Raw genomic sequence first — 26,164 nt, forward strand, 5'->3', positions numbered from 1 at the left:
ATGCTCAGGGCTCCTGGCATCTCGATATGCAGTACTGAAAGGTGATTGGCAGGTATTTGGATACATGGGTGGGAACAGCCAATGACATGCTATGACATGCCTCGAGGCCCTGCCATAAACCAGAACAGGTCCAATCCCAAAGCCTCTCTCCAATCAGGGATGGGGGTGAGGCAAAGACACCCTTGTCCTTGTCCATCAACACCAGAACAGAATAGAGGAAAGCGCTTGCCAAAGTATTCTCTACTGGCTCCTACGTGCACACTTGTGAGATCCCTTCACCATTGATTAAAATCACCTGCAAATGTGAAGGTGTTGGCAGTTTCTAGTGTGTGCCAGGTCACAAGTGGTTACGTGTGCCAGGGGTGCTATCCAAACATGACTTAAAAAAAAGTCCCTTTGAAAGGTTTCACCGTACGAAAAGAAAAACACTGCTGCATGGAAAACATTTACACATCATGCTGGAAAAAGCCCCCACACTCATCTAAGGGTTAATGGTTTCGTCCTTTACTGTGAATGGTGGGAGAGCAAGCTCAAACATCTGAGTAATGCTCAGCTATGTGGGTCTATTATTTCCTTTTCTGCTCTGGCAGTTAGACACAGACGGCTGATGTTTGCCCTGAACCAACAGGCCTTGTGTGTGGGTCACACTGGCACCCCCAGGGAGAGGCAGCCAGACCACATTCCTACATGGAGGGGTCGGGGGCGGAAAAATGACCGAAAAATGGAGCACTGTTTCCTAGACATGTGCAAAGGTGATAGGACACCGTCATGAGAGACGACCAAAGTACAGGAGCTGGAACAGAACTTTTACAATAAGGATCAATAGGGTTAATACTGTTAACCTTTGTTGCAGTAAGTATTGCCTTATTAAACTTCATTCAATCTTCATTTGTATCATTAAGGACACAAGTGAAAGGGAGTACAACAATCTAAAACCTCAATATGAAACACTTCACACAAGTTAAAAACAGTCAGAGTCAATACAGCAAAAAGAAAACACAGACACAGAGAACATTTGCTGAGAAATGACACAGAAAATGACACAAAAAAATGGAGAACAAACTAATGATGAGAGAACGCATTAGAAAAATTCGATTTCAGTGGAACTTTGAGCAACAAACACAAAGCATTGATGGTGATTAACCAGAGAGCAAAAAATCCAAACTTTGAGGAAATGGCGACTTCATTAACCGGCCCAGCGAGAGCTCTCTGGTTATGATGACAGACGTGCTAAGACACCAAGGATGAGCACAGATGCGGGTTAGAGACATGCACAGGCCTGGACAGTGGGACACAGAGAGACGGACACATGCTGCATGGTAGTGGCCCCTAGGGGTCAGCATCCTGACTCCCCAGGGCTTAAGAGGGGCAGGCAGACAGACAGACAGGCCCACCCAGCCTGAGGAAGGGCACCTGACCCAAAGCCACGTCCCACCTTCAGTCCCAATGTCTCGGACACAGCGTGGGATTCTGCCGCGCGGCTAGCCCTCCCTCCGCTCTGGGGCATCTGCAGGTGCAGGGCAGCCTAGAACAGGAGACAGTGACATATTCTGGATGTTATGCACCCGATGCAGGTCTGATGATGGTTGGTCTATGCCCTTACAACACAGGTGGACAGGTAGATAGACTGTGGGGCTGCAACTAACTCCAAGCCAGCTTAGTGAGTTGGTCTAGGGCTGATTTGACAATAATACTGCTTCAAAGAACACTGTTTTGGGGGTATGGAAGACAGTTGTAGTAGAAAGGCTACCCCGTGCAGGGTCCGTCTGTGAAGCACTATTGAACCAGATGTTGGAAAAACAGAAATATTAGTTCTCTATCCTGTGGTTGAGTCAATAAAGTCTCTTGCAGTATGGTATACATATTCACTTCTGAGCAGCTGCCAAAAATCTATCATTTGGCTTTTAGAGACCAAGGCTGCAATAAGTCATTGAATATATGTTCACCAATAAATAAATAAAAAAATCACTTAAATAACTGCCAAATTGAGAGTAAATCCTGCATGCCATTAAGAGAAGGTTTGCGTGCTTTCAGTGTCCCAAACTTTGTGTGTGTGTGTATTGCTATGTTTACATCCACATGAAATGAAGTGCCCTTTTCTGGTTTCCTGTAAAGAAAATCAACATGTACAGTATTGAGGTGTGTGGCTTCACATCTCTGTGGTACTTCATTCCAGCCAGTCCATCCCAGAGGACCGAAGATGTGTGTGTGTGTTGGGGAAGGAAGGGGGGGGGGGTGTCAGGATAGCTTTCAGAGTTGTCATATGGGGGGATTCATGTCATTAATGCAGTACAATAACCACACTCCACTGACACCCTTTAATGGGAGCCCTTATGGCCAATTACCAAACTTCTCACATAGGAGAGGCATAGTGTACTTCTAGAGCCACACAGGGAGACTGAAGTTATGAGTGGATAGCTGGATGGATAGATCGGTTAATAGATACTGTAGATGGATGGATGGATGGAAGGCAGTAACTGCTATATGGAGTCATGTGAACTAGCAAGGGTTTATGAGGAGGTTTTGTACAGGGACGAGCCAATAGGGAAATGTACTTTTTGCCATCCCATTTCAGAAATCCCAAGGTGACCATTGGAGAACAAGTGTTGTATTTAAATGTGAGGTGCTGGTGGTGTTGGCGGAGGGTCCTAAAAAAGGGAAGTGTGGTGAGTTGGTGATCCTTGGCTCAGCTGAGGAAACTCAAGAGCTCCAATTAAATGGTGAAACTAAACAGACTGGACTGTAACAGCCCCAGTAAGTGTGCACTAGGGACAACAGCTGTCGTGCTTGGTTCCACTAGCTGGGCTGGAGGCTGAAGATACAATGTAAGAAGAGGGAGGTTGCATGCAGGTGGGAACAATGCGAACAAAAGGTAGAGAGAAAGAGTGATAGCATTAAATGAACTGGTTGAGAAGCAGTATGGTGGTATAGTCCAAATTGTCAACCTCCCTCACCACACACCATACCCTCCCTCACACACAAACCCCCAGACAGTTCAGAAAGGTGTGGCACCAACCTGAGGTTTGCGTCCACGGTTGACATAGGTGCAGATCGGATTGTAGGCACCAGTTCCACACACGTACAGGTGGGTCCTGTTCCAAGGCTCAATCAGACGGATGAAGTTCCCACACTCCCCCTGGAGAGAAAGAATGTAAATACAGTACCATATTCACAAGCTATTACTGTCAAAACATCAGCAGAAAGAAACAAGAAACTAGAACGGCACTTTTATGCTGCATTAGGGTCGTTATTGACCAGTGAATATGATGAAATTGATGGCAATTCCGCAAGATCCACATTCCATATCTTTAATATTGTTAGAAATATGACTATATCCAACAGTGCTCCTGTTATTCCCCATCCTATGCTGGCAAATATGGGAGGGCAAGTCTGCCTGGCCTGCTAGGCTGACTGAGCCGGGCATCCTCTCTGGCCAGACAGAGGGAAACCAGCCTTTTACTGGGCCAAAGTTATGTCCCACAGGTGGGTTCTTCTCATAGGTGCCTTGAGTCCACATTCATTAAAACTCTCTTCAAAAACTTTGAAATATAGGATTCTTGACAAGTGCATTTTAGAACAAATGCATTGCTTGTTTGCAAAGTCACATTACTGTTGAAGTGAAGGGTGAAATAAAACACCTGACCTGAAACAGAAATCCTGATGTGTTTGTGTATATGGAGACAACAGTCATACTTACATTGGTATCCTTGCCACTCAGAATGCACTCTGTCTTCCTCTGTTGGGACACTGGCCAGTGGAGCTGAGATGGAAAAAGAGAGATCATTTTATAGCACTAGCCCCACCCATCCCACAAGTGGTTCTACATCACTGGTGTTTATGGATTTCTGGGCTAAACCTGCCTTTGGGATATCCAACCAGGGTACTATTAGCCCCACAGGATTTGTCATATCCAGCATTTGTTTTCACGGTCGTTTAATTGCCCCTCTCTCCATAAATGCATAGATCCAATTCAAGCTGACGGTGAGCTAATGGGCATGGCCAAGAGTGGCCAACAGGATGGGGCATGTGACCCTGGGGGCCTGTTCTGGAAGCAGAGGGGCAGTAAAGGCTCCAGGTCTCAACCCTGGATTACACAGCAGATCACCAGAGAGGACAGGGGAGGTGAGAGGAGGTGAGGGTCTCACTATGAGAGGCTCCTTGTTGATGTCGTGCAGGTCCAGAGACAGGATGTAGTCCTTGCTGCCCACGTACATGCGGTCGTGGTCCTCGTCCATACGCAGGATCCGGTAGTCCGACGTGTTGAGGAAGTAGGAGAAGTGATGGGCGGTGCCGGTGGACCTCAACTCTGCAGAAAACAGAAGAGCCATGCATCCGTCAGGGACAGCTGCCGCAACCTTCACGGCGCCTCAAACACACACACACACGTTCCCCACGCATTCCACACACCCCTCTTTCATACCCCTGCAGAGATATCTGATGGTTTTTCACCAACACTGCTGAAACCTTATACAGCAGATCCACCACAAGTGCTACTAAGAATCTCACTGTGCTGATGTCTTTACTACTGCCTATGAGAGGGCCCCTTTGAGAAAGTCTCTCGTCGTCTGTCCTCCATATCTCTGTCAAACAGCACCAGGGACAGCCACGAGGACATTCTCTAGACCATCCGGAGCTCTTGACACTGTGTGTCTTTGTGTGCATTAAGACAGAGTTGACAGATGTTCCTCCTGCCACGAGTAACATGATCCATGCTAGTTCTCTGTGAAGGTAGAGTGTTTGTTTGATATGTTTTTCCTAGGTTCAGTGAACATGTACAAAATCAGCCATGGTGCCTGAGAGGCCAGAATCTCCGAACTGCGAGGGCCCTCCACCATAGACAAACAACCCCCCCAGAACCTACAGTACAAGGTAGGGCTTTCGGGATCGGCACACACATGCAGTACGGGACAAACACTGAGGTTTCATTCTCTACAAGTCCCTGTATACGTTGACTTTTATTTGACCTAACCACAGAATTATTTTAACACCTCAGAAAAATTACATTTTCATTCGTCCATCCCATCTTTTATGTTACTTCTGACAGTTTGATTGTGGCAGGAGCAGATAAGTCCCCTGGGAGAGCTCCAGATGAATACACACGGGGGAATTAAAGCTTCAAAGTCAAACCCAACACAGCAACGTTTAAAATAGAGTACTTTCAACACTGCAGAACGTGTTTAACAGTTTATTAATATCCATGTTTACACGTGACCTGTTTCCAAACTGGTACCACGACTGAGTAATCAGACTTGCCTTGGTGAACCCACAGCGGGCGTCTCCCAGTTTACATTCAGACTTCTCTGCTTGAAATCAGAAAAATAAATTCCAGTGTGTCCATCTGTAACTGTCAGAACTAGTCTGAATAGCTATCCAGCCCCATCAACATGACCCCATCAAGCCTTAAAATAAACTGCATTGGCACACCATTCTGCAAGCACTCCCCATGGAATCTGATATCCCTTGTCTTCCATACTGGCTCTAAATATAACGCTGTGTTACGTCAATAACCAATGATTAATAGCATTAGATATCCTATATTTGTGCAGTTTGATTCAATAAGTGTGTCTGCCGGGGTGTGTTTATAGGTCATCTAGATGACTGACAGCTGCCGGGTCCTGGTGCCTAAGAGCTGCGACATGTGGTCAAGTCCTGTGATTATTTGTGTTTGAGACTTGGGTTGAATGATGAGTCCCCATACTCTCCATACCAGGCGTGTGCATATCACTGAAGTAGTGGGCTACTGGTTGGAAGGGCAAGATAGACAACATGTGCACGTACACACACACACACACTCACACTCACGAACACTCACACACACACATTCCAGGGGCCGGTTCAAGCCCTTTCTGAAGCAGCTTGTCAGCGGCTCCTCAGCCTGTTTGTTATCAGAGAGTAGCTGGATGTGACCATCTGTTAGCTAAGGAGGGGATGAGAACACTGCATTGCAACAATAGACCCTATAGAGCTCTCTTTATCCAGCCTCCAAAACATATGTAATCCATAATCCAGACGCATAACGGGCAGATCATGTATTTACCAAAAAACATGACACCAATAAAGCATATCAAATCTCATTAATATGCATTGTGTTTTCTTTCACCAAATCCCAGATTACAAATCGAAGAATTAAAAACAGCAGTAAACAAAAGAAAGGTTATAGTGTGTTCATCAGTTTACTGTATGTAGAAAATGTTTGCTGCTAAAACCACAGACCAGAGAGGCTGAACTGTCCCTGAAGGCTAAACTCCTATAACACTTCCACACGAAAAGGCTAAAAGACCATACTTAATACCTATATGGCAGCATTAGGAGCATTGTCCTGAGGATTTTACTTTCAGTTCATTGTACATAATGCCATAATAATGTCCTAATGCCACAAGGGCTTGTTTTAACAAAGCAATATAACTTCCTGGTGTCTTGTTGGTGGTAAATACACATGAAAAAAGGAAATCTGGAACTGAAATCATGCAGACGTGCCAGACATTGCACACTGCCCCCATGCCTGTCCACTCTCTTTTTCTCTCTCCCTCTCTCTCTCTGTCTCTCTTCTCCTCTTTTCTCTACTCTCTCTTTCTCTCCCTCTCAACCTCCTCTCCCTCTCTCTCTTTCTTCCCTCTCCCTCTCTCTTCCTCTCTCTCTGTCTCTCTTCTCCTCTTCTCTCTACTCTTCCTCTCTCTCCCTCTCATCCTTCTCTTCCTCTCTCTCTCTCTCTCTCTCTCTCTCTCTATGTCTCTCTCTTTCTCTTCTCTCTCTTCAGCTAAGCTCTCTCTCCTCACACCAAGGTATGTGGGAGTGTGCTTGTTTGAGATGTTGATCCAAGGCTCATGGTGGCAGCAGGCCGGGCTGTGTTGGCCTGCTCCAAAGGTCAGGCCACCTGTGGAAATAAGCCCAGAAGGCCTGCAGAGGGCTGGCTCAAAGACCCAGACACAACCCGCTAGGAAAGGAACACAAACGACAGTGGGGAGGAAGACTCGCTGTGTGTGTGATCAAGATGGATGGTGTATTAGACTGGGACTGCTCCAGGCTACTATTCAACGAATGAAAGAGAGAAGGCTTTGGTGACCTAGCTAGTTTCAAGGCCTCTTTGCTGCCATCTTATTCAAGGAGGTCTTGTTGGAGGCTGTCTGAAGCACAGGTGCTTGGTGTTTTGGCTGATGGTGGAGGGAGGCAGGCAGCGTGAACGAGAACTCAGGGGCTCCACAGTGCAGGAAGGGGCTCCCAGGCTGAACTCCTCAGAGTGCTGTTTGCCAGCTGCATTAGGGCATGACGGCATTTCCAGTACAGAGACCTAGCTTAGAGGTTTGGGGATCCTGAGCTGCGTACTGGCATGGCTATTAGAGCCAGATAAACTCTTAAAGTAGTCCATTACTGCGTGTTGGGTTTAAGCTCACTCTGGGGGGTCTGTAGGAACACAGAGGGGGGCTTTGTGTGAGGAGGGGACTCATTCTCCTACTGGAATGGGAATGGCTCTATTAGTGGTGAAAGTGAGACTGCATCGCTGGTGAAGGAACCTGATACAGGCTCACTATTTCTCTTGCTACTTGTAAGTCCCTCTCACTCAACCATGTCGACAGAGAGAAAAATGCAAAGACAGACAGACGTAAGGAGAGACAGACAGGTGACAGATACTGTATAGACTATTGCCTTATAGAAAGAGAGACAAACAGACAGACCCAGAAAGACACAAACACTCAAATACACACTCGACACACACACTAGTAATGTGTAGTGGAGCACAAAGAGGAAGGTGATCCCAGAAGCTTAAACTCGAGGGTGAGTGGTGTTCCTGTCCACTCTCTCCAGTCTGCTAGGCACGGACAATCCTCTCCTCTCTGCTGGCTGACACAGGCCAGTGGCAGTTCCCACAACTAAACACCCTATCCTGCCATCACACAGGCTTGTGCTGGTGGGCCAGACTGAGAGCCATGAGGCTCAGACCCACCCTATCCTAATGGTATCACCTGGGCCTCAAACCAGACAGAGGCTCACCGTCGGCCAAGATTTATAGAGTGATAGTTCATCATTTCCTCTAGTTCAGTGTCAGTTCCAGGGCCTGCTGGTTGACAGTGAGCAGCACAGGACCTGAGCCCACAGAGCAATGTTTCAACTGGAAACTGGAGGCAGCCAGAAACCCAAGTCGGATCTCCAAAGCTCCACAGGCAAACAGGCCCAGTCCTACTCCTCCTCCTGGGAGAATAGTTGGCTGCTGACGAGGATATCTCAGGGCTGCAGACACATGTTACAACATATCTCTACCCAACATCAATGCAATATTGGGGCCAGTTCAGTGACATGCACTATATTCTAGATATTTCCTAAGGCTGTGGATCCACTGTGGCTCCACACAGATCCTCTCAAGAGGGTGAGCAATTCTCAACTCATAGAAAACACCAAATGCATCATAGCAAGCTGTTAAAAAGACATTTGGTGCACATGAAACATATGAAAACAAATACAAATTAGTGTTTGTCCTCTAAGATGTATTATATACAATAATATCAGCAACATTCATGAAGGGGATATGAAGGTTTAGTAAGGCTTCATGAACACTTATAAAGACCCCTTTCAGGTTAAGTGTCACTTGAACCTTTGCACAGTCATACCGTAAGAAATATAGTCTGGAATGTATGCATCATATCAAACTTTTATTGAATCCTGTTCTGTAGCATAGATTCGTGAGACCTTTCTCTCATTAAGGACAGATTATTACATTCACCAGCGTCAGAGCACAGAGCTAACCTTATAAGAGTACACACACCACTTTCCTGGCAAATCTACAAGTGGCATACTGTAAGGCAGCTGATGGAATCATGGAAAACTTTGGACTTGTATGTTTAAACATAACACACAGAACTGCTGGCACCCTACAGAGCAGATTGCATTAGCTACATGAGCCTGATGTGGGTGTTCCACCATGCTACATATATTTCTCTGGTTTCAAATTAAGCTTCTAAAGTGTGAGTCCTACCAAAAACAGAGTGAAGCATGTTTCTGCTTGAAACTTGCCTGTGTCCCCACCGAGGGCAGGGTGGAGGGGGGGATGGGGGAAGATGGGCACGGGGCTGAGTGGATGTGGCAGTTTCATACTGATGGCAGAGAAATATGGACCCAACACAAGCTCTATACCATGGATTTCTTTTCTGAAATGGCTTCAAATTGACTGGCAGCTGACAGGCTTTCCACAGGGCTGCATTAAGCAATTTCAAGGCAATAATAGACAAAACAGTGCTGACTAACAATAGGGTTGGAATGTCGTCACACACAAAAATGTTGGGTTGACATGTCATAAACTGCAGAGACAAACATTCTATTAGCATGAAGGTAATGACAAAGAGACTGCACTACCTAAGCTGTGACCTGAGGCTGTTTCCAACCCCTTACAGAAAGGTGTGGGAGTTCACACAGTCCTGTGGCAGGAGTGATAATTAAGGTGTTTAAGAGGGTGCGGGAGGCAAGCTTGCTCACACACATGAAAGGGAGCGCTTGTCAGCCGTCCTGACCTAATATTTTGAAAGCTGTCAAAAGACAAGACCCTCCAGTTAGATCACCCCTGGTTCCTGAACATCTAAACAGCATTGACAGAATATGGTACATCATTGATTTATATTAAACCATAACATCAGTGATTTGGACTGTTTGTTGTTCCTCTATCAATTCTGTCCTGTTGCAGTGCAGTACAACTTGAGTCAAGCAGGTAGCGATGACATGTGTGGCATTTGTCGGTACTATACCTTGTGGGAATTCTTTTAGTTTTTCTCCTGTCTTTGCTTTAAAAAAACTCAGTTTTCAGGGTCGTTGGTTGCATTCTTAAGAATAGTGTGCCAGGACTGTGGTGGACCTGTTAATAGACTTCCAGGCTTCCATTATCTGGAGATCAGCACTAACCTGTGTTCTTTTCATCTTTCTACACTGTCCAAATTGTAACTAAATACATGAATACAGGACGTAGTCCTCTCCAGGCTTCATACAACTAAACATGGTTTTGTTCCCAAGCTCCCATTGTCAACGTGTCTGTAGTACAGATAAATATGACAAACTAAAGTAATATTTTGGTATGATTGTATCACACAGTGATAAATAGATCCAAATACTGTAGTAACATCAATCATGTGTGAGAAGTATTTCCAGCAGAGGTGGCATAAAGTGAAAGCTTGTGTTTAACTGTTTAAATGAAGTGTGGTATTTAGATGTTGGCTGCCAATTCATTTGCACCTCACCACCAAGCGTACAGACAAAGCAGAAAACAAAGACCCATGGGCATAAACTAGGACAGCCACTTAAACTTGTCAATGTCACAGTTGAGAGGTTTATTAGAGTACGATTTAAACGGATGACCTGCTTAGTCCCCGTCACCCTAGACCAGCTCTACGGTGAGTTCAGCTCTGCAGAGAGAGGGCACGTCTCCATAAGCCTGCATATCTCCCCCGGTTGTTGTGCTCTACTCTGACAATCTAACACAACTTTCCCATGGTGACTTCCTGTAGCTGGGAGATAAAGATCTGACAGAGGGAGATAGCAGTCTGTGATGGTGGAACTGCCCCGGAGCCATCTGACAGGTGAGCCGGGTGAGGCTCTTCCCCACCTAACTGGCCTGGAGAGCCCCCGTGATTAAAGCTAGCCCAGCTAGCTGTTGGATGCTCGAGATGTGTATCACTGTGGCAGGATGACTGGTCATCTCCCTCCCCTTGTCATCTCCTCAGTCCCAGGTCTCCGCATGAGACACTGTGGCCTCTTCTAATCACTGGCTCACAGAGCCCACATGGCCCTTTTTGGTTTGAATTTAACAGCTTCTTTCAACAAGTTATGTCTGTGTCAAACATTAACATGAGTTATTTGGGTTTGTGTTGGCCGCATGCTTCAAAGGCCAAGGAGAGGTGACACAATACTAAAAGAATGCCTGTGTGATTGCAAGGGGCTGAGTGTGGTTAGCTTTGCCGCTAAATGAAATGGAGTGATAACAGCATGAAAACACAGCAGCTGTCTTACTGCAGCTTAGTCACTCGGCACCATCACAGAGAGCTGGAGCATAATGAATAGGGCGGGAGTCTCCGTGTCACATCAGATAGGACACATGAATCACTACATAAAGATACAAGAGCAAGGCTTCTCAGTTGGAAAGATCTGATGTATCTGATATGATACTTCCAGGTGACGCCCCAGAGGCTACCGGAGAACGGCGTGGTCTCTTGGTGACTATCTCTTTCTTGCGTGGTCACACATGCCTGCACACATTATACATGTAATGCGTACTTGAGAGATATCTCAACTGCATGTCTTATTAATGTTGGGACTAAATAAAGCATGGAAACATGCATGTTTGCTGTAATCTTCACCGACTTGCTTTTAATACTGTTAACTTTCATCTCCCACGCCTGCAATAACACTTAATATATGTATACTTACCTTATTAACCTCTTCATCCTGTGTATACAATTCTCCAATGTAAGAAACCCAAGTGCAAAAGGGCCCCCCACAAGTTCTTAAAAGTGAACCTTCCTGATCCACACACTCTTGACTTGTTTGACATTTGTATTGCATTGTGGCAAGACTCCTAATGATAGAATACAGCAAGTGTGACACAAGGTGACACATGGTGAGTCTAACCACGGTGCATGTCCAGAATCTGCCAAGAGAACATCATTAGGTTGTGCCATGATGTCCGCATCCTGCAGTCTGTGACACCTCTCTGTTTACCAGCATTGCCACCTCATTACCATCACCTCTCTGACCCCAGGGCTTGTGCACTCTATAATTAGGGCCCAATGATGTCTGTCTGTCCCCCCCCCCCCTGCGCCCCTCTCGCCCCAACAATCCACCACCACTAATGGAACCAATTTGTATTCACTGTCAGCTCCGATGGGCTCTCATGCGGAGAGATGTCCTTATCACCGGCCCTCTGGCTCCCATCACCTAAGCCCTCTCATGCCGCCTGCCAAGCCCAGCACTCTGATGGACACGGGGGTGTGGGGGGGAGCCAACGAGAGGACAACAGGACGGGGGAGGTGAACGGGCTGGGGAGAAGTTAGACAGCCACGGGGGGAGATAGCGTGTGGGCAGGCCATGCCGTACGTGTCTCCATCTTTCCAATCTAAATTATTACAGCAGCCGCAGACAGATATGCCACAGTTCAGCAGCAGGTTAGCAATGTCATGGAAAGGAGATGATAGATCTCCGAACAAGCAGAATCACGCATGGCATTAGGCAGAGAACCGTTTCGTAATGTTACAAAAAGTATCCCAAGATGTAACAAGTCGCTCTGGATAAGAGTGTCTGCTAAATGACTAAATGTAACAAAACAATACAATTGAGTATAGTAAAATATGCAGGAAATTGCGTTTGCGAGGCCTAAGTCCTCTGCTCCACCAGAGGCGTACACACAGCGGAAGAAAGGCCAGAGAAAGAGGCTCTGAGCAGACAGACAAGGAGAAGTAAGGGAAGGGGATCCTCTCAGGGGAGGCTTGATCTAATCACACACATCTGCACAAACACAGCTCGGTGTCAGCAGCCGTGTGTTTTATGAACCTCCCCGTCTCTACGGTGACAGACCTCAGCCTTCCTCTCCTCCCGTACCTCCTTGTCCCGTGTCTCACAGCGACCCCAGAGTGTGTGTACGCACCTCCGTCTGCTGTAAATCAAGTGCATTCTGGGAGGAAGCCTCCCTGGTGTCACTGGAGACCCATACCTACTCCAGTACTAGATGATGCATGTGTCCATACTTTGGGGTGGGGGCGGGGGGCTCTTCAGCTTGTTGCTCCCTGTCTTGTGCGTCCCTGCTGTGTTTTGGTTGTGGCTAGTGGTGCTGTGAATGCTGGTCAGCCAGGCTGACAATGCCCCAGGCTCAGCTCAGAGAGGAGGGGTGAAAGGTCACGCAACAGCAGAAGTGGCTTTCTGCTCCAGTTTAATCTGGGATTAGCTCAGGGTCAGGGTTATCTCCCAAAGGCCTGAGCGGAATCGGAAAACAGGGATTGCCTGTGGTGAAGTGGCATTACTGACAGCCTGTTCAGAATGGGAATAAGGCTGTGTTCAGCAGCCTGCAGGCAGACACACAGGCAGGATGAAAACAGGGCAGAAACAGGGTCAGTTATCTTTCACTGAGCCCAGGGTTGTGACCTAGCAAGCACTCTCAAACACTCCCCAGCCAACAGGCCCCTCTTAGAGGAGGATCATGTGAATCATGGTGGTGAATTACTATGCCCTGTGAACCCATCAATCATATGCATATATGTCTAGATATATGATTGTGCATTCCTTTGGTTTCCTTGATACATCCATCTGACACTTGGAGTGGATGCCACAGAGGATAAACATGGCTTCATAATCACTATGTAGAAGAAGTGAAAGCTGAATGTCCCATACTGCTAACAAAAACAAATAAAAGTGTTGTGATTAATGATAGACATTTTTGAAATAGTAAAAACAGCCCTTAGAGAAATTATTAATGACAATTTCTCATCCTGGTTTGTCTCAGTAGCCAACCAAATTCCCTGCAGTCTGGACTCAGTAACCGTCTGTGGCTTGTACCAGGTGTTCTGGGGTCTACTGTCTCTGTGCCCCGGGCCCCAGAACACTCTAGTAGCACATGATGGATTGAATCCTAAAGGCCCGTTCTAAAACTCTGTATTTACATCCAAAAGAGAAAGAAAATTAGACCTCACAAACAAGGCATAATTACATCCAGTACTTCAATTCATTTGATTAATATCTCATCTCAAAAAATTTGCAGTGAACAATAAATGTAAAAAAAATCTCTCTTAGACTGTACACATTTTCACAGCGTTATCTCATCGAAATCCCTTCAATGAAATAGAGGGATTTTCTTATTCCTAATGCACCGTGGACATGGACAGTATATGAATACTATTACATGGTTATCGTTAGACTATATTACTGGAATTATCCATGGCATCTGATATGAAGCAGAGCTGCCAAATCAGAAAGTCCCATAGTTCACACAAAGCTTAACTTCAATAGATGTAATGGACCATTGAAGCTTTTGATTGCTCTTCCTGAATCAGGAAGCTATGTATATGCTATAGATCATACCTTGCAGGACTGCCCAGTGTATTAGAAACTCAGACTGTATACATGACAACCATGGGATCCTCGACACTGCTGAGAGATGAGATCGCCTTTACTAAGTCTGACACTGTGAATGTATATGAAATCCACAGTGACAGTCCTATGAATGAGTGGGAGAGTTATTGAGGCAACAAGAAGGGATTATGTACCCAGCTCTGTTGGATGATAGTACATGCCTGCAGAAGATGCTCAACCCATGAGACAGAGAATAGTGACCTGATGGCCCGTGTGACCCTACAGATGTCCCTGAGACATGCATGTAGCTGGCGGATTTGTGAACCAGTGTGGGGTCTCAGAGTGGGAGGGCAATTGTCCCTTCTCTTCCCAGGAATGGCAGGGACATCCGACAGAATGTGACAGGGACCATTGTGGCTGTGTTCCTGCTCACCCTCCTACACAGTCCCCCGCTGCTGCTTCTCTCAAGGAAGCTGTGGCCAGAGTGCCACCTCAGCTTGTCTTCCTGGCCCGTGGGAGGTCTGGCCAGCCAGCAGGTCTTAGACCCTTTGTGTTAAGTGTTTCTGTTTTTAGGGGTGAAGGAATGAGGCAGGATACACTTGGTGCTTTATCAGCTCTATCGGAGTACACCCAGCCCCCGTCCCCCCGTCCCTGACATGGGGTCCAGCTATCTGGGGAGTGACAGTGAGCGGCCCAGCGAGTCAATCCCACCATTGGCAGTTGGGCAGCGGGGAACAGTTGAGTCTCCAGGTGCCTCCGATTCCCAGGCCGGAAGGACAGGAAACAGGATTAACAGTCAAAGGTCTTTCTGAGTACTTATGCCAACAGGGTCAAGCCTTCTGCCTCATCATTTTCTTTCTATTTGGAGAAGGCACTCATCTGAAATGAGGTGATTAGTCGTTTAAAAACACCCTGGTGTTTTCATCCGCCTCTCTGGGCCTCCACATACTACATCCCCTCCACACGCTCCCATGGGCTGGGGGATCGGGGGGGAGGTCGGAGGGGGGGAGCACCCCATCACACAGACAGTGACATGACACCAGAAGTCACTGAGCTTATAACTCCATGGTTTTTGACTAAAGTCTCATGTCCTTAAACTCTGCCAGTTTTAAAGGGCTCTTTAAGGCTCTGGCCTCTTATCCTCTTCTAGATTCAGAACGATTTAATAGGCTTCCAAAAGATAACACCAGTCCATCTGGTGAGAGAGCCACACTGTCTGAAACTTTTTATCTTTTCACTGTCTACCTTAACGCCCTGGGCAGTAGTGTACTGTACATTTACATTACATTTAGCAGACGCTCTTATCCAGAGCGACTTACAGTAAGTACAGGGACATTCCCCCGAGGCAAGTAGCGTGAAGTGCCTTACCCAAGGACACAACGTCAGTTGGCGTGACCGGAAATCGAACTGGCAACCTTCGGATTACTAGCCCGACTCCCTCACCGCTCAGCCAACTGACTCCCTGACAGGCTCTGTCTGTGTGACTGTTGCTCTCCCTTTCCTGCTTTTTCTGCTTTACTCTCATACTCCTTATCTGGAATTCTCTCTCACTCTTTCCCACTCACTTACTTCCTACTACTGTGCTTTCTGCCCATAAGAGGTGGTGTTAAGGAGATACAGGATAAGGCGGATGGGATGGGGGTCAGTGAGTTTGCCAAGCCGATTTAGCCATCCCTGTTAGTCACTGGTAATCTCCCTGCAGCGAACAGGCTGATAACTACAGGCCGATAACGACAGGATGGAGAAGGATTCAGGCTGATGGCATGCCTTCTCTAGTTTCAACTCTCTTGAAGTACACACATACACACACACAAGCATGATCGCATGCCTATTTGCACCTCATGGAGCTAAGCTGGTTTTACACATACTATAAAAAATGCCATAATGGATAATTATCAGTGACAACATAGACAGTCACATACAAGTAGAAAAGAAATGGTTGGAAATAGAAGGCGTGACCTAAACTCAGAGCAGATTGAACAGTGAGAGAAAGTTAGAAGCGTGTGAACATGCGTATCAGCCATCAGCAACATTCCCCTGTGACAGAGGTGTTTGCTTTGGCAGAGTCGACCAGCACCTCAGGTCCTGAGAGAGAGACGCAGCCACAGCATCCCTGTTCCCTTGCCTCAAACACCCCATCACGGCCTCCTCTCGCCTCACCACACACCTGATCCCAGTCCAGCCTCTGACCTAGGAAATGTGCTTTCTGGATAAAAGACCCCACACCCTAGCCTAGAGTGAGACTACAAATGAGCTTAACCAAACAAGCTCCACCAAGTCTCTCTCCATATGTAGGAGTGACAGGGATATTATTTTTAATGTGGAGGTTATTAGTGTGTGGCAAGACAGCAGATTGTCTTGTCGAGGGCCCATATTCATTTCATTATACTACAACATAGATGGCAAACATACTCAATAGTTGAAATATCAGGTTTATGTGATAAACATACACATACATAAACAGCTGCTTAGAAATGCCCTGACTAATTCTATAAGTTTAGAACCATAAGTATAGAATCAGTATATAAAAAAACATACAGTATATACCTTACACTGATCAAGCAACTGAAACTAACATTTACACAGTTAATCTATCACACTGCTGAACTGCATGGCAGCAGAACTATACCGTACTTGTGGGGAGCAGACTGCACTTTCATTGATTGAGAGCATACCCCACTTTTCTAGCTCCCACTGGTACTGGACAATCTGAAGAGACCAACCACTTCTAGCTTTTCACTCATCACATTATTTCCCTCCAGCCCGAGCAGGGTACCATTTTTAATATGACTCCGATGAAGGAAAACTAACTGTCAATCATTGATGCCAGACCTTTTTACACTTTCACTTAAGGGATTCTCTTTCAGCACTGATCAATATCAGCCGAACCCCAGTTAGACCAACATAGGAGAGCCTATTATAAGAGAACTTTGAGCCTTGAGGGAAATGAAGCCATTTTAAGCTGGCAGTGAGTGTGAGAACAGAGAGTGTGAACGGAAGAGAGAGAGTGTTGGAGCCAATATGGACCACAATAATTAATGAGAAAAAGTTGTGTATTACCAATAAACAACTAAAGTAAAGCATTCCCAGTCCATTTATATAAAGTCAGTTTATCAGGAATTTGATTCATCACAACATCCATTCAAATATATGGGGTCAGATATACCGTCAGAATCAGTGGAATAGCTTGATGTGAACAAGTACAGATTTAATCTCTTATGGGAGTGCCGCCACACTAGATATTGTGACACTCTAATGTAAAGTTCATGACCGCTATAGGACAGGGTAGAAAAGCTTCTTAATATCTGAGAAAACAAGTGCTCTATGGTCCTAAAACAAACACACTCCCTCATTATCGCTGGCTTCACACGGCAGATCCCGCTGAAACAGCTTAGCGTCCTTTGCTACATCATCCCTGTAAAAACAACCAGCATGAGACCAGTAGTCCTTTGTGTTAGGCTCTTTTTTTCTTTAGCTAAGAAGCTAAGCCTGTTTCCCTGGGGACCCAAACCTGTACCCAGCAGAAAGTCTTGCATGGAAGCAGAACATTCCACACAAACCCCAGATCCATAAATTCCAATCAAATCAATTTAGTCTAAGTTCCAGAGCTCTGATACTTCAACATGGAGAGTTTCAGTTGAAAACATGATACCCTTTCCCATAATTCCTGAAGAGTATATTTGACATGGACTTTGGTAAATCCCAGAGAAATCCTGCTGTGTTTTTGGACCACAGTTTTCTCTGACCTCAGGTTGGCCAGGATTGGCTGAAGTGCTGCGGGCCTGTGGTGCCAGCTAACCTTGGCCATAAGCATCTGTCTACATCCCCCTCTGGCTCAGGCTGCTGCTAGAGACATTAGGACTCATTGATCTGAGCTTCTCAATCCCTACCCAGCTTATTTAAGCTAATGGGACAACCTCAGGATCGGTCACGAAGTGCAATCTCTCCATAAGGCCAAGTGCACTTAGAGTTCAGCGATGTCTTCTTTCCAGAAGTGTAGCATTTACGTAGACTGGGTGCATAAGAGAAACTCCATCCATCTTGGGGAATGTTCCCCACTGATTACAGAGGGTTCTTTCTTCCTTCATCAATCCATTTTCTTTCAGTGGAAAAGGATCTTTTTGACTTCCCTTTATCATCTCCAAAAACAATTCACATCTCTACATACTTTGACATCCGTATTTCCACACCATCTGATAGCCTTGCTTTGACCCCAAACTTGAGAAACTCTCAAAGGGACTACCATCAGCATGCCCACAACAGCATTGCAAAACTACATTCATAAATAACTTGGGGGCTGGCATGACAACATAACACAGCATGTGTGGGAGGGGACAGGGTAGTTGTGAAAGGAGTAAGTAGTAGTGAGCTCAGGCTGACTTCCTTTCATTTGGCCAACCACCAAGAAACACAGGAGATAGGTCTAATGAACATTTTTCACAATGAATTCAGGAATGTTCAATTCTTTCATGTATTGGTTGATCTGAAGTGAGGTGATATACTTTCTTTGGTCTTTAGTGGGGACCTGAAGAAAAAGTACACAATGTAGGATTCTTCCTTGTTTCCTTCCCTCTAGGTTTCACTCTGGGTCTCACGTTGGTCTCTTTAAATCCCCAGAGACTATCCCAGTTGGGAGAGAGACAGTCTGCTAATAGAATCCAACTCTGTGCTCTGCTGTCGGCCAGCAGCCCTGACATTAATCTCACAAGTCCCGAGAGCAGGGCTGAGCTAGAGGCCACAGAGTGTTTGGAGACACAAAGCTTTTATAATAGAGGAGCTGTCCATATCTCACCCACACCTCAGCCATCCATCTTCATCCCCCACTTGGAACACTCCATCCCAGTGCATTATCATCCCTGCGTGTTACCCCTGTAGACCTGGGGAGACATGGATGCACTCAAAGGCTCACATGCAGACTGGCAGCTCTGGGAAGACAGAGTAGCAGTGAATACTGCCTTTTTTGGATTGGGAGAGCTACTTAGTCTCTGCTCTGGATCACCATTTTCAATTTTCAGGTATGGTCCCACAAGATGTCATATGTCACAACCTTGTGGTTCATTTTTGAAGATGTTAGTTTCGACTGTGAGTAATTAACAGCGGGCTGGATCAGATGTGTGGAACAGTCCTAGAGGACAAGACAGGAATCCAAGGAAAAACCGAGAGCAAAGACTATCTCAATGAAAGGGCTGCTTTTGTCACTCAAAGACACAGATGAGCGCCTGCACAGCTGGTTTACGCGAGAGGGTTTACTGGTGTATGAATGGGGAACACAACACAAAAAAGATAAATATGTGTTAAATAGAGAATGGCAAAGGAACAGGCTCCACTGGGAGCCAGCTACAACTTCTTTTGGTGTGGCGATAATTGGGGTTATCTATGCGGCTCCTCCTCCTCTGAGGAACGGTCATGCATTGATGCCCCCTAATGCTGCTCTTTGGAGCTGACAGATCCTTCCCTGCATGGCCCTTATCAAAAGACCCAGCACGCTCCACAACAGAGGGAACTCCTTCGTTCTCACACTCTTTTGTGGCCCTCTGCAATTAACTATCAACTGGGCATGAAACACAGGATGGAGAGATTTCCCCTTGTTTGAATGGAGAGATTAATGGATTCCTCACACTGTGCCAAACAGAACAGAACCCAACCACAGTGTGTAAGCAATTAATACAGCATGTTATTCTTGGCCTTAACTAGGAAGGGAAATACAGATGAGAGCAGCTTTGGTAATGGGTCACATCATACACAGAGCTACAGAGTCATGTATCAGATTGCTCTACTGTAAATTTAGGATGTTAATGACTGAAAAATCAAGCATTAATTCCAACAATAAGGTAAGAAGAATTTCTAAAGAGTGTTTTGGCTGAAAATGACAAATATGACCCTCCCTTAACCCTTACCCTCCACATTCATATGACGCAAAATAAGCCATCCCTCACTGAAATTTCATAAACATAAAGAGATATATTAATCCGATCTGGGTGGAGACCACTGAAAAGCCCACACTTGCCAGTTTTTATCTCTCTCTCTCTCTCTCTCTCTCTCGCAGCTGTGAACGGATACCCTTCTGCAATCCCAACCTCAAGATGTTTCTGAAAAACATTTTAATTGCCACAGCAATTAAGCAAGACAAGTCAAAACTGAGTTCCTTTGGAGAGTGTTTGTGAGAGGAGAGAGCATAATCTGCCTCCCCAGGCAAGTTTCACTCTCCAAAAATGCTCTGAGAAAATGCTGAATATCTGCTGGCGATATATGTCTTGAACCCAGTCCAGAGTATTATACACCAAAGGGAAAATATTTGGGTTCGGCAATGATGTGATTTTAACAGCAGTACATCAACAGCTAGCATGTTCTACAAGCATTTTGAGGGTTGAATTATGCAGCAACCCGACATGGTCCCAGAAATGTGGGTAAGCTTTTATGAATAGAGAGAAATACAATAAACCTGGCAGCCTTCATGCACTTTCCATAAGTGGGTTTTTTTATTAAAGTAACTTGTACAGAATTTTCTTCTTTTTTTTCAATGGAGAAGTTGTTATGACCTAGAAGGAGCTAGAAGAGTCTGGATTGTCCATCCACTCTACTGCTAGATTGTGTTGACATTGATACATTTCCTGAAATAGACATGGCCACATTTCTACAGATGATGAATGCCACAATCAACTTACTTACTGTTCCTATTTCCTAACAAGCTTATGAGGGATGAAGTGGGAAATAAGTAGTTAAGTCTCAAGTTCCTTTACTAAACTGGGAACCTTGCACTTCCATTCATTAGATTTAGATTTACTCCCCCACTGTTAGTCCCATTACAGAAATGACTGGTACATAAAGGGAATAGCATGTTAAGAACCTGTGGAAGGAGTGTCACAGCATCTTGTTAAAGAGATTATGGGGCAAACTTACGCATTCAATCAGATAGGATTGCTCAGGTGGATCTTCAGAGGAATGCCAGCTTCCAAGGACAAAAGAGCAAAGGGGCCAGTCATGCCTTCAGGGCATCAACAAGCTCTTAATAATACCATATAGGAAAGCATCCATCACAAGGTGTTGGCAATTACTGTCTTAGTGAGAAATAGGAAAGTTAAGTCAACTACGAAATGAAACCCAACGACAGGAAACGGATCAAGTGTGCTGGAGGATTGTTTGAGGTCGTCACAGCTCTTTTCACAGGTGTCGCTACGCTTCCCCTCAGACTATCTGATGAAAGTAAATCTGTCCATCTCAGGTGGCCTTCACTGGCAAGTAACACAACCGTGTTGCTAAGAGGGACTGCAGGAGTTAAAGACAAAACCTTAACTGTGAAAAGACTCAACGTGGAATTTAACACTTAGGTTTTTTTATATTCTTTAAAACACTTAAGGGGTTGAAACAACGTTGGGAGATGAGAAAAATGAAAGAAGAAAAGTAAGAATTTTAGTTGCACCACGACAATGCGCCAAGCCAAAATATTTTCGTCCTCTGCTCAAATCAACATCATTACCTTGTTAAAATATTTGAGCATTACAACATACTAATTCTATATAAGCCTAAAACTTTTATAGTAAAGCCCAAGTTTAGATTGAACTTCTACCAGAAGACACTTCCTCAAAGAGGCCACACAAATCATAGCAAATGCAAGCACAATAGTCACTTGGGGTTGTTTTGGAAAACACGATTCATGCCAGCCTTCTATTCTCACAGGCCAGTTCATTTTTCCAGTTGTAACACTGAAGCAGACCTTTTCCTCCCTGCCAGTGGTATGGTAAAGGCTGGCAGGGAGGGAGGGAGACTGTATGGAGAGGGCTGCCTGGGAGATAGAGGGACTTGCATGGTGCTATAGCGTAGCAAGTGAGCGTGACATCCACACACCCTCTCTTCATAGCAACAACATCCCTGTGTGCTGCTGATTACTACTAGCAGCGGGAGCCTGCTTGAGTGTATATAGAGAGCGTGTCACACCTAGGCCAGCCAACAGGTGTCCTCAAGGTCACTGCTGCTGCTGTTGCTGCCTGGGGGAGGACAGAGACAGGCCTAAGTCTTTCTTCCATGTTGAATGCAATGAATACAATGAATATGATGTGATGCGCAAATTGCGTTTGGAAAGAAATCCTCCACTTCCTTTTGGAAAAGATTTTTTATTCATGTCAAAACTAGTAATATAACTCTGCCAATTCAGCAATACCAACTCTTTCGGTACTACGGACTACAGCTATACATCCCTTGCTGCTTTGGTGTTCATTTTACTTTTACACAAACACGCTCACACTCTGTTGAGCTTTAACTTGTTCATGCAGCCACATCGGGGATTTGAAGAGTTAACTCCATAGTGCATTTCATCCCCTAGTGTGTCATTAAAACAACTGCATCTCCAATCATCATTTATCTCTGCATCGCTAATTAGTTACGATCAATTACCTTTTCTCAATGCGGCTTTTATGTTTAGGAAAACAGGAAGAGGTGCTTATTTGCCATTGCTCTTTTGCCTCTCCTCTCAAATATCTCCCTGGGTTGTGTACCCTAGTTTGGCCTTGTTTCTGATGAGAGTGCCCCATTAAAAAGCCGTTGATCACTCTGGGGTCCAGGGCCCGACAGAAGCTCAGGAACCCCCAGTACCTCCCCCTAGTCACGCTCGTCATCCTCCCTGACAAAAAGAAAGGTACCCTCGTGTTCATTACAGAGATCAAAACAGCAAACACTTGTCACTGTGCTGCCATGTCATTTAACTTTGTCTGAAAGACTTACTGTACAATATGTGCGCCATTTTTTCAAGTCGTGAGAATAAAAACATTACAAAGGGGATGTTAAACAATATTTTGGTGAAAAAGAGTTACATGTCACCTTGAGTGGTTTGTTCATGCTGGCAATGAAGGCAGTCGAAATAAAAGCTCACTGGTGACAAACGCATGGATGACTGCTTGATTACACACCAGAAGAGCAGGAGTCGGGGGACGTGACAGCACACAGACACTGCTGTTAGTGTACAGTTACAGGGGCTAAAGTCCAGCTCTGTACTCCGTACTCCTTTTCTGATGCCCAAACAGACCCAGTATAAAAATGACTAAATGTAAAAATGACTAAATGTAAATGTAAACATGTCAAAACAGGGAAAGTGGAAGAGAACGGTTAACAACTGCTCTCCACTGAAGCCCATGAGAGAAGCAATGTGCCAACCAGCCTCAGAGTAGCATAAAAGAGAAATCGCTCTATCTCTACCTCTCTCTCTCTCTCTCTCTCTCTCTCTCTCTGTCCCTCTGTCTCTGTCCCTCTCTCTCTTTCTCTTTCTCCCTCTCTCTCTGTCTCTCTCGAAGTGAGAGGTTCTTCTCTGATTCTGGGCCCGTTTGTCTTCCCATAGAAAGGAAATGCAAAAGAGGCTGTCCTGATACTCTGGGAAACGCCACAGGACATCTCTGGGGGAGAATTAAATACGGTCACTGAGATACACACAGTGAAGTGGCAATAAAGTATTCATTAACCCCCATTCAAAGGGTAAGCAGGGAAACAAGAATCTCAAGTAAGAAGTCAAACAAGGACTTAACATACTTAATAAACCCCCTCCACTGTCTACTAAAGTAGTTTTCCAAACAACCAGAAGCCTCTGATGTGTTCAGATATCTCTGTATCTCTGTTCTAGGACAGGGATACAACATTGAAAAAAACAGTGGTAAAGGTGTTATATTGTCATATATAAAAAAAGAGTTATACCACAGCACGCCAAACACTTTGAAAATAATTTCCCATCATTATGAATCCACTGATGTCAAACTGAAACACACAGCTGTATGTGTTGGCAGTGATCCAGCTAGGGGAGAGTGTTAATTGTTCTTCCAGCTCATCTGATCCCCGAGCACCCCATGTCTATCCAGCGACCTCATTTTTCACCTACATTCCACACTGCTGTCCAGCCTTTGCATCTCCAAAGCGGTGCTGTATGGGCCCAGGATGAGGAATGCATATGCAGCACAGAGCAAGGTCCGTGGGGTGCTGTGCAGGGTATTCACTAACAGAAAAGGCCTGATGCCAGTTTGACACCCACCCCCAGGTCTCCCAGAATGTGAATGAACTTCTGTGAATGGGAGGCAAACCTACACAAACACCACAGGAGCTCTAGTGGGCTGCTGGACCTTCACAGGGGGAAGAGTGTGTGGGCGAGACCAAACAACAACAACAACAAGGGGAATGCTTGCCGGGGTCCCACCATTCACTCCCTGGCCAATGGAAGAGACACTCAACTGCAGGGGGGTATTTGAAAAGATGGGCCATCAACAAAACAGAGCGGGGAGGGGGGTGGGGGGTGCAGAGCTGGCCCTGACCTGGTCTCAATAGATGTGGAACAGAGTCTAACTCCACACATAACAATCAACACCTACTCCACCAACATGCAAGAGGAAAACTCCAAATCAGCATTTCAAAAGCGTTACATCACAAAGGCATCAAAGCACACACACGGTATAATGCCTTGAGTGCTCTTGTGGTCCGCTCTAAACACATTGTGTCTCCCTGAGAGCTTCATTTATTATTTCCCCTTTCACAGGAGCACAGCTGACCAGCTGAAGAGGTGGAGTAGAGAAGCCTGACAGGTAGAAGAGACACAGACAGGAAGTGTGGGATAATTGCTGACTGCCATATGATCTATCTGGAAAAAGGCCTGCTGAGGCACTGGCCTACTTTGTTTAATGATACAATAAGATGTTTTCCATAGTATTTGAGATGTCTACACTTACTCAAACTAAGTTGACATATTTCCATATTTAAGTCAAACACCAGGATGCATGACTCAGCAAAGATGTATCCTAGGCTAGGATACATCTTCTAGGATTCCTAGCTCAGTCTGAGTTGTTACCCAGACACGCCAGTAATACAATATTTCAGGGAAAGGAGGAGTGATGGAGGCAGGTTGATCCCTGAGGGAAGAGCACCTCTGAACTCCCCAGTCCTGCCTGCCTGCTTGACCTCACTGCCTACCAGCCACATGGCTGACCTCTCGAGAGTACAGACCTGTGTGTTAGCAGGTCCTTTTTTATGTCTGTAAGTGTAATGTTTCCCAAGCTACACAGCACAATGCTGGAGAATCCACCAAAAAAAGGACAGCCACTGAAGAAATTGGCTGTTGCTCCTTGCCCCAGTGATAAGAAAGGGACACAAGATATTGTTTGGCAAACTAAATACTAAAGAACAACAAATTAAGCAGCTGTAAGAGCCAAGAGTAATATACAGTCCTTCTCATCTCATCCTGGGATAAGCCCAGAGAAAGGTTTCTCTCAACTACCAGAGGTCAAATTATATTCACCAAAACCAATACCAGATGATTATGGCTCTCTGGTGTCTTTACTTTGCAACCACATGTGGTCAGGTTCTTCTGCTACTGAGTGCCTGAGCAGCACTGTAGCCAAGTCACAAAACAAAGGGTCACTGGTCATAGTTCAGTCAAGCTGCACTTGACCACTGTCTAGGTCACTGGATTCACACGCAGTCCTTTTATCTCTGTCTACCTGCCACATTTGAGCATTCCTCTAGGATTTGCAGTCAGAATTGTAGGATGATATCCCTTGGACCCTTGGATAATAAGGATAAAAGTTAAGGAAAAATACATAATTTATTTTATGTGACGTCAAATGTGGTTTTACTGATCTCTGGCATGGATACACAAATAAGTAATTGCAGCTGTGATAAATCAAATTCTATTATGAGACAAATACATTCTGTTCGGCCTTCCCTGAACCTCCAGCGTTCTAAAACAGTGATTATATAATTCACTGTAGGCCAAGCAGCACTTGGACCCCAGCTCAGGTTTAAGGTGAATGAGCCCACACACACGTCACCTATTATCAGCACATAATCTGTCTGGACAACGACTCCACCTGACACCTTAATCTGCCACAGGAACAACACAGCATCTAAGAATACCCAGCGTTCAGCTCTGTGGGCTGTGGGGAGGCTAGGACAAAGCCAGTCTGGTTCCTCGACACGTTTATCCAGTCAGCACTAATACTTGGTTTTCACTGGTGAGCAAAGCCACCAAATCCCACAGGAAGTCCAAAGGATGCCACCTAGAAACAAGCGACCTAATAGGGTGAAACCGTGGCTCCGGTTCGACCTGACCAGCCTGTTAGGAGGGAGACTGGAGGCATTGTCAGAGACATGCTCAGTCATCACC

At 45.5% G+C, this 26,164-nt stretch overlaps 1 protein-coding gene across 5 annotated transcripts in view; it reads right to left on the minus strand.

Moving 5' to 3' along the window:
• sema3fb (sema domain, immunoglobulin domain (Ig), short basic domain, secreted, (semaphorin) 3Fb) overlaps positions 1 to 26,164 on the minus strand; it is a 49,083-nt gene that overhangs the window by 14,654 nt on the left and 8,265 nt on the right. For 3 of the 5 annotated variants that reach the window (XM_067228225.1, XM_067228303.1, XM_067228150.1), the window contains exons 3-6: positions 4,146 to 4,306; positions 3,698 to 3,760; positions 3,017 to 3,136; positions 1,436 to 1,525 (exon numbers count right to left, since the gene is read on the minus strand). In XM_067228225.1, coding sequence (XP_067084326.1) covers positions 1,436 to 1,525; positions 3,017 to 3,136; positions 3,698 to 3,760; positions 4,146 to 4,306 — 434 coding nt within the window. The remainder of the gene's footprint in view (positions 1 to 1,435; positions 1,526 to 3,016; positions 3,137 to 3,697; positions 3,761 to 4,145; positions 4,307 to 26,164) is intronic. The other 2 variants (XM_067228459.1, XM_067228383.1) reach the window with 1 other exon arrangement.

This window comes from Osmerus mordax, chromosome 1, assembly GCF_038355195.1.
Source record: "Osmerus mordax isolate fOsmMor3 chromosome 1, fOsmMor3.pri, whole genome shotgun sequence".
Classification (NCBI taxonomy): Eukaryota; Metazoa; Chordata; class Actinopteri; order Osmeriformes; family Osmeridae; genus Osmerus; species Osmerus mordax.